The following is a 9,278-nucleotide window of genomic DNA, read 5'->3' as shown; positions in this document are numbered from 1 at the left end:
TCAACCTTCTCCTTTTCTTTCTCCTTCCCTTTCCTCTCTTTCATTTTCTTCTTCTGTACAACCTCCTTCTTCCCCTTTTGCCTCCTCGATCTTTCCCTCCTCTTCCTCTTCCTTCTCCTCCTCCTTTTACTTTTCCTCCTTCTCCTTTATCTCCTCTTCCTCCTTCGTCTTCTACTCTCTTCTTCATTCTTCTCTTCCTTTTTTCTCTCGTTGTCCTTCTCCTAGATTCTCCCGCACGCTATGGTTTATGTTTTGTGTTCATTTATTATCTAATAATACAGTAGAACTTCCATATTACGAATTCCAAGGGGGAACGCTGAATTATTCTGATGAGGGACACACTATGGGTATTATGCTACGACACAGACCCGTAACGACCAATGTACAAAACGTGTCATGAATTATTATTCTGATGAGGGACACACTCCGGGCATGCTACGACACAGACCCGTAAAGTCCAATGTACAAGATGTGTCATGTCTGCAAAATAAAAACCCTTCAGACCAGCCTAGTTAGCTTGGTTGGTAACGCGTCTGCCTTGTAAACTCTAGGCCGCGGGTTCGATTCCCGCCGGGGTGGATTTTATCCTAAAGGGATAATATTCGTTCTCGGAACGGCTGGCTTTCTCCTATCCTGTCTCTCTTCGGTTTCGGGACGATAAGACCTTAGCAGTTACAGTTCCCTCGTCTGTCGAAACTCTTTAAAAAAACCTCCAGAACACTTCTTATACCTACATATTTTATTATTATTTTTTTTTTTTTTCAATCCTTATAAAGTGTTTGTGATCTGTTCAAGCTACAAAACAGGGACTCCAGGAAAGTTCATTTTATCGAAGTTCTACTGTAAACACTCATGTTTGTTGTAGATAACGCACTCTCTAACATTTTCAGCTTCCTATCAATACTTTGTTGTGTAGGTATTTGATACAATTTGTGAGTCACAGAAGTAGTAGTAATAACAATAATAATTCTTATTTATACTGCTCGCATAGGACTGGAAAGTCCCTTTACTCCAGCAGTGGGCTCTATGGTCAATACTTGACCACTACACCACCGAGGTAGTAGCGTGAATGCAAGTACATAGTAGAAAAATGATAATCTTGTGTAGGTATTTGATACAATTTGTGAGTCACAGAAGTAGTAGTAATAACAATAATAATTCTTATTTATACTGCTCGCATAGGACTGAAAAGTCCCTTTACTCCAGCAGTGGGCTACTACTTCAATACTTGACCACTACACCACCGAGGTAGTAGCGCGAATGCATGATAATGTTGGAGTAGATTGAAGGCAGAAAAACCAGAGTGGGATGGTTCAATTGACATTCACGCTACTCTCGGCATGCTGAATAATTTTATATTTCATTTATTTCAGTGTAATAATTGTACATAAGCATGTTTATTACACCACTTAAGTGTCCCCACGTGTGGACATATCCTTTGTAGACACTAATGCCTAGCTAAATTTTGCCCTTGCAGTAACAAATGGCTGATGTCCACATTTGTAAATATGGTCAAATTACTGTTCATTTTTGGGGGGAAACGAACTAGTTTCTTAATTAGCCAATCCAGGCAATATTAGCCCAAAACCAGTTGGCCTCGAAGCGATCACTCTAAAGCTGATTGAGAGGCCGATAAAAAACGCCGACCCCATCTGAACATGGGAAAAGAAAAAGAAGAAGTTTGACGCTATTTCTTCATTTTTCTAGCTCCCCCAGAGCCCGGTTTCTATCCAGGAGGTGCTGCTCCCGGTTATCCACCCCCAGGCGGTTATCCACAGCCCGGCTATCCACAACAAGGCGGCTATCCACCCCCCGGAGGTTATCCACAACCCGGCTTTCCCCCCGCAGGAGGCTATCCAGCCCCAGGTAATATACTTTCTTATTGTTACTATCGAAAGTGTGTCTATAAAAATCCCAGTTTTTATCTATTCAGAGTGTTCAAAAAGCCTTGCAACCCCAGAATATTTTCACTTTCTATTATTTGAACAGCTAATGATGAGAATCTGAAATTTGGTATGGTGTTCTATCTTCTGCAATCTCATTTTTTGAAGTAGTCGCCAATTTTCGGCTAGAGCCAGGGTCGTTAAACTTGAAAATCTTAAATGGAAACCTCTAATTATAGTACCTAGGTATTACCTACATCATATTATCAAAGGTCTTAAAAATGTAGTACTTTGGATCGATCCGACAACCGACAAGGACTTATGGCCTATTCAAATTTTACATATTTCCATGTTCTCTCGCCAATACGGGAAGCTCCAAAAAACGGGGAATTAATTTTGATTCAAATAAATAAAATGTCTTTTCTTTGTGTTACTATATCATATGTATTACAAGGTATTCTACGCGGCTGTTATCACGTGCGTGATATGTCTCGCCCTCACCATATTCGCGTTCCAAACCAAGATTGACTCACCATGAGCTCACGTGACGTCACGTTAGTGTGTTGATACCTTTATTGTACTCTATATTATGTATTACAGGTATTCTATACGGCTCTTATCACGTGAGGTGATATGTCTCGCCCTCACCATATTCGCGTTCCAAACCAAGATTGACTTACATCTTTCTCCCATGAGCTCACGTGACGTGACGTTATGTATTACAGGTATTCTACGCGGCTGTTATCACGTGCGTGATATGTCTCGCCCTCACCATCTTCGCATAGGGTTAGGTTGAATACAAAAAGGAGCTTTTATTTTCCATGGATGTGACTTCTGCATAATTACCTATAATAATAACAACCAATAATTTTTCCCTTCTCTTAAGTTAAGTGCCCACGAAAATCCGCCCCGGGCGGGAATCGAACCCGCGGCCTAGCGCTTACAAGGCAGACGCACTACCAACTAAGCTAACTAGGCTGGCCCAGAATATTTTTACTTTCTATTATTTGAACAGCTAATGATGAGAATCTGAAATTTGGTATGGTGTTCTAGTTCTATCTTCTGCAATCTCATTTTTTGAAGTAGTCGCCAATTTTCGGCTAGAGTCAGGGTCGTTAAACTTGAAAATCTTAAATGGAAACCTCTAATTATAATACATCATATCAAAGGTCTTAAAAATGTAGTACTTTGGATCGATCCGACAACCGACAAGGACTTAGGGCCTATTCAAATTTTCATGTTCTCTCGCCAATACGGGAAGCTCCAAAAACACGGGGAATGAATTTTAATTGGTGATTTGTGCTTCAAATAGGTCCCAGTAATGATTCACATTGAAATTCAGACCCAAAAATTAAATTTGGATTTTCAATTCTGATGGCCTCTTCTTCCCCTTCTTCTTCCTCTTCTTCTTCCCCTTCTTCTTCTTCTTCTTTTTCTTCCTCTCCATATTCTTTTTCCTCTCTCTCCTCCTCTTCTTCTTCTTCCTCCCCTTCTTCTTCTTCCCCTTCTTCTTCTTCCCCTTCCTCTTCTTCTTCTTCTTCTTCTTCCCCTTCCTCTTCTTCTTCTTCTTCTTCTTCTTCCCCTTCCTCTTCTTCTTCTTCTTCCCCTTCTTCTTCTTCTTCTTCTTCTTCTTCCCCTTCCTCTTCCTCTTCTTCTTCTTCTTCTTCCCCTTCCTCCTCTTCTTCTTCTTTCCCTTCCTCCTCTTCTTCTTCTTCCCCTTCCTCTTCTTCTTCTTCTTCTTCCCCTTCCTCTTCTTCTTCTTCTTCCCCTTCTTTTACACTCGTATATTATTCTCATTCTCCTACTCTGTCACATTTCAGTTGTTGCTCTCTGTATTTATTATGTTTGTAATTTTGTATTGATATGTCCGAATTTCCATGTAAAATTGTAAAACAAGCAAACGTACATTTGTACAAATAAATGCTTTATTGAATTGAATTGAAAATTGAATTGAATTGCCTCTGGGGGGTGAAAATGAATGTTTCTAAATTGAATTAAATTGCATTGCAGGTTATCCACCAGCAGGCGGTAACAATCCCAACATGTCCGGATACGGAGATATTGAAACCGGAGGAGGAGCCGGATTTGATTTCAGTGAGAAGACCATCCGGCTGGCCTTCATACGGTAAGATAGCTTTATCCAGTACTTAATTTCATTGATAAGGTGTGTCAACCACTGCACCAGAGTAAGGTTGATGGTCAATTTTATTGAGATGTATTCTTAGGGGGATTAACATTTTTGCAACAAGCCATTAAGGGGTGTTAACACAGGTAAACAAGCTGGGTCCGTCCCTCCGGGAATTTTTTAGCCCGTAGTGATTAGAGAAAATCAGTACCTATGTACCTACCTAATTTGTTTAATATTCAGTTTATTATTATTCTTGATTTGATTTTTCGATTTTACTTTCATGTAATGATTTAAAATCAAGACTAGAGCCCGTTCTCCCTTTATTCCCAATATAAGGTTCAAGTCACCCATCCATTTATTGGCCTTGCTCGGCGTAGCCGAAGGGACGGACCCAGCTTGTTATTACTATTGTAATAATAAAGGAAGGACGGACTAATGGTCTTAAATGATCGGCTGAAGTGTTATCTAAAACTTTCTCGCTTTGAGTTTATAGGTCGTCGCGACAAATTTCGAGATCAGAGCTCATTTGTGTGAGAAAATGTGAAAAAAATCCCCCAAAAACTAGTTTTTTTGGTTTTTTGGCTTTATGGTTTTCTGGACAAAATTTGCACCACCATTTTCGTGTTCCTGGTAAAAAGACCTTTAATTTGATATATAGGTCGACCAGGTTTGGATAAGTCTTTCTATGGGAACAGACAGGGTGACAGACAGACGACACGAAGCGAATACAATAGTCCGTCCCTTATACCTTTTTATTACTATTGTAATAATAAAGGAAGGACGGACTAAAAATGTGTTCGTTCAGCACAGTACAAAATGTAAAACAGTTTTTTTTTTTTTAATTTATTTTTTCCTTTTCCAATATGCATTTTTCAATGGAAATCCAGAACTTCAAGGCTGCTTCCACAAAGCTCGATTTTCGTCTTTAGGTCCTTTGAATTCAGCCCTTCATTTGATCAGACTTCCCATTGTCTGAAATTCCATTCCATTCTTCCTTCTACCCTACAGGAAGGTCTATTCCATCCTCATGATTCAGATCGGAGTGTCGGCAACATTCATCGGTCTGTTCACACTACATCAGCCCACCAAACTGTACGTTCTGCAACACCCTGGCATGTTCTGGATCGCGTTCATCGCCATGTTTGTCACGCTCATTTGTATCACGTGCTGTGAGAGTGTACGCCGTTCGTCGCCCATGAACGTGATATTCCTCGGCATATTCACGCTGGCTGAGTGTACGTTCTGCAACACCCTGGCATGTTCTGGATCGCGTTCATCGCCATGTTTGTCACGCTCATTTGTATCACGTGCTGTGAGAGTGTGCGCCGTTCGTCGCCCATGAACGTGATATTCCTCGGCATATTCACGCTGGCTGAAAGTTTCCTGCTCGGGGTGATTTCGTCGAGATACAACGCTGAATATGTGAGTATTCGACTTTTTCAGCTCTCTTTTCCTAACGTTTTATTTATTTAAACACAAAAAAAAGTCACTAAAATTTCTCATCTCCTGTAGAGACCCTAGGATACATGCAGCCTAAACAAGGTATGAGCTACCTTTGGCTGCTGACAAGCAAATATATTGTGAGAGTTCGAGTAATTTGACACATTTGGGACCAACCTCAGTGATTTAGTAGTTAACGCATTGGACTTTTGGTTTGGAGGTTGGTGGTTCGAATCCAAATCAAATCATGAAATTTATCTAGGTGCAATGTCCCTTATTTGGAGTATTTAAATATGCTTTAATAACACAATTGAAAATTCCTTTTAATTGTGACACGAGTGCAATTTTGACCGATTTACCCTTGAGAAGATGGATGGATTTTTAAAAATTTGTCAAATTTGTATACCAGGAAAATTTCTTTCTTTTGTTCTACAGGTATTTTACGCGGCTGTTATGACGTGCGTGATATGTCTCGCCCTCACCATATTCACGTTTCAAACCAAGATTGACTTCATCATGAGCTCACGTGCTCGTGACGTTAGTGTGTTTATACCTTTATATTATGTATTACAGGTATTCTACGCGGCTGTTATCACGTGACGTGATAGTAGTGTAGCTGTCCTGAACGGAATTACCTACAATATTATGGGAAAACTTTGAACTACATCTTTCTGACTCCCCATGAGCTCACGTGACGTTAGTGTGTTTATACCTTTATTGTACTCTATATTATGTATTACAGGTATTTTACGCGGCTGTTATCACGTCACGTGATAGTAGTGTAGCTGTCCTGAACGAAATTACCTACAATATTACGGGAAAACATTGAATTACATCTTTCTGTCTCCCCATGAGTTCACGTGACGTTATGTATTACAGGTATTCTACGCGGCTGTTATCACGTGCGTGATATGTCTCGCCCTCACCATCTTCGCGTTCCAAACCAAGATTGACTTCACCATGAGCTCACGTGACGTTAGTGTTTTTATACCTTTATTGTACTCTATATTATGTATTACAGGTATTCTACGCGGCTGTTATCACGTGAGTTGATAGTAGTGTGGCTGTCCTGAACGAAATTACCTACAATATTACGGGAAAACTTTGAACTACATCTTTCTGTCTCCCCATGAGCTCACGTAACGTGACGTTAGTGACCTTTATTGTACTCTATATTACGGCTGTTATCACGTCACGTGCTAGTAGTGTGGCTGTCCTGAACGAAATTACCTACAATATTAAGGGAAAACTTTGAATTACATCTTTCTGTCTCCTCATGAGCTCACGTAGGCTGTTATCACGTGACGTGATATGTCTCGCCCTCACCATCTTCGCGTTCCAAACCAAGATTGACTTCACCATGAGCTCACGTGACGTCACGTTAGTGTGTTGATACCTTTATTGTACTCTATATTATGTATTACAGGTATTCTATACGGCTCTTATCACGTGAGGTGATATGTCTCGCCCTCACCATATTCGCGTTCCAAACCAAGATTGACTTCACCATGAACTCACGTGACGTGACGTCACGTTAGTGTGTTGATACCTTTATTGTACTCTATATTATGTATTACAGGTATTCTATACGGCTCTTATCACGTGAGGTGATATGTCTCGCCCTCACCATATTCGCGTTCCAAACCAAGATTGACTTCACCATGAGCTCACGTGACGTGACGTGACGTTAGTGTGTTTATACCTTTATTGTACTCTATATTATGTATTACAGGTATTCTATACGGCTGTTATCACGTCACGTGCTAGTAGTGTGGCTGTCCTGAACGAAATTACCTACACTACTATGGGAAAACTTTGAACTACATCTTTCTGTCTCCCCATGAGCTCACGTGACGTGACGTTAGTGTGTTTATACCTTTATTGTACTCTATATTATGTATTACAGGTATTCTATACGGCTCTTATCACGTGAGGTGATAGTAGTGTGGCTATCCTGAACGAGATTACCTACAATCTCATGGGAAAACTTTGAATTACATCTTTCTGTCTCCCCATGAGCTCACGTGACGTGACGTTAGTGTGTTTATACCTTTATTGTACTCTATATTATGTTTTACAGGTATTCTACGCGGCTGTTATCACGTGACGTGATAGTAGTGTGGTTGTCCTGAACGAAATTGCCTACAATATTATGGGAAAACTTTGAACTACATCTTTCTGACTCCCCATGAGCTCACGTGACGTGACGTTAGTGTGTTTATACCTTTATTGTACTCTATATTATGTATTACAGGTATTTTACGCGGCTGTTATCACGTGACGTGATAGTAGTGTAGCTGTCCAGAACGAAATTACCTACAATATTATGGGAAAACTTTGAACTACATCTTTCTGTCTCCCCATGAGCTCACGTGACGTTATGTATTACAGGTATTCTACGCGGCTGTTATCACGTGCGTGATATGTCTCGCCCTCACCATATTCGCGTTCCAAACCAAGATTGACTTCACCATGAACTCACGTGACGTTAGTGTGTTTATACCTTTATTGTACTCTATATTATGTATTACAGGTATTCTACGCGGCTGTTATCACGTGACGTGATAGTAGTGTGGTTGTCCTGAACGAAATTACCTACAATATTACGGGAAAACTTTGAACTACATCTTTCTGACTCCCCATGAGCTCACGTGACGTGACGTTATGTATTACAGGTATTCTACGCGGCTGTTATCACGTGCGTGATATGTCTCGCTCTCACCATCTTCGCGTTCCAAACCAAGATCGATTTCACCATGATGGGAGGGATACTATTCGTGTGTGTGATTGTTCTCATGATATTCGGCATAGTGATGATCTTCTTTCATGGCAAAGTGATGACGCTGATTTATGCCTCGCTGGGAGCCATCCTGTTCTCGGTGTATTTGATTTACGACACCCAGCTCATGATTGGCGGTAAGTTTATTTTTATTATTTAGCTTCGCTCAATCTCTATCTGGACGTGATCAACATTTTCCTCTCCATCCTGCAAATCCTCGGCGCTGCCAATTCGGACTAGACCATCCTGTAACGGCGAGAAATGTATGAGACCACCCAGTAAATTTTTGCCTCTAAAGAAAACCGGGGTTTTTCGTCGACGGGTAAAAATGACAAGCAATTTTAACCGGTCTAGTTTTTTCAATTTCTTCTCGATCTGTCTTTGGAGGCTTTGGGTGAGAAATCCTTGTAGATATTCTTTTTGGACTTATTTTTCTGGGCTACAAATAAAAATAAGAAAAATCTTGTAAATATTCTTTCTGGGCCAATCTTACCGGGGTTGCAACTTTTTCATTTATTTATTTTTTAAGTAGGACACTGACACAGTAATTATTGGGGGCCATAAATTTTGTTTGAAGGCTTTAATGTCAGAATTCTTTCTCGGTGAGCTCTTTTTGCTCGACCGGGATGACTCCGGGCAATGTCCACATTTCTTTTCAAGTGGTATTGATTTCAATGTGGTAGGGGCCGCATGCATCTTGAAAATCTCTTTTTCCAGTCATTTAAAGGGTTAAGAAATTTATATTTAATAATGAACAAAAACACAATGAAAATAAATTCTCTTGAATGGCAATTGCACTTGGCTTTTATGAGGGAAACAATCTTGCACTGATGTAAATTTCTTTGAATGACAGTAGGAGTCCTATTTTGAGTATCGAAATTTTCTAACTAAAATACTTAAAACTGCTTAGTAATACATTTATTTTTTACACCGTTAGGGTGATATGCATGCGACTTGCACTAACTTTATTAACATGAAGTCTGTAGATTTTATACGGAATTACACTAACACAGTAAACAAGGTATCTATCACTATTCTATTCTAACAT

General features: G+C 40.0%; 1 protein-coding gene across 1 annotated transcript; it reads left to right on the top strand.

Moving 5' to 3' along the window:
* Positions 1 to 1,698: 1,698 nt before the first annotated feature.
* Positions 1,699 to 8,685, top strand: LOC103520948 (protein lifeguard 1-like). The gene is given in 6 exon segments (XM_008486046.3): positions 1,699 to 1,866; positions 3,894 to 4,008; positions 5,020 to 5,127; positions 5,271 to 5,433; positions 8,127 to 8,376; positions 8,379 to 8,685. Coding segments are annotated over 5 exon segments (696 nt in total). The 5' UTR covers positions 1,699 to 1,866; positions 3,894 to 3,925; the 3' UTR covers positions 8,471 to 8,685.
* The last annotated feature ends 593 nt before the right edge of the window (positions 8,686 to 9,278 follow it).

This window comes from Diaphorina citri, unplaced genomic scaffold (genome assembly GCF_000475195.1).
Source record: "Diaphorina citri unplaced genomic scaffold, Diaci psyllid genome assembly version 1.1 scaffold4307, whole genome shotgun sequence".
Taxonomy (NCBI): Eukaryota; Metazoa; Arthropoda; class Insecta; order Hemiptera; family Psyllidae; genus Diaphorina; species Diaphorina citri.
This window is presented reverse-complemented; position numbering and strand designations above follow the sequence as displayed.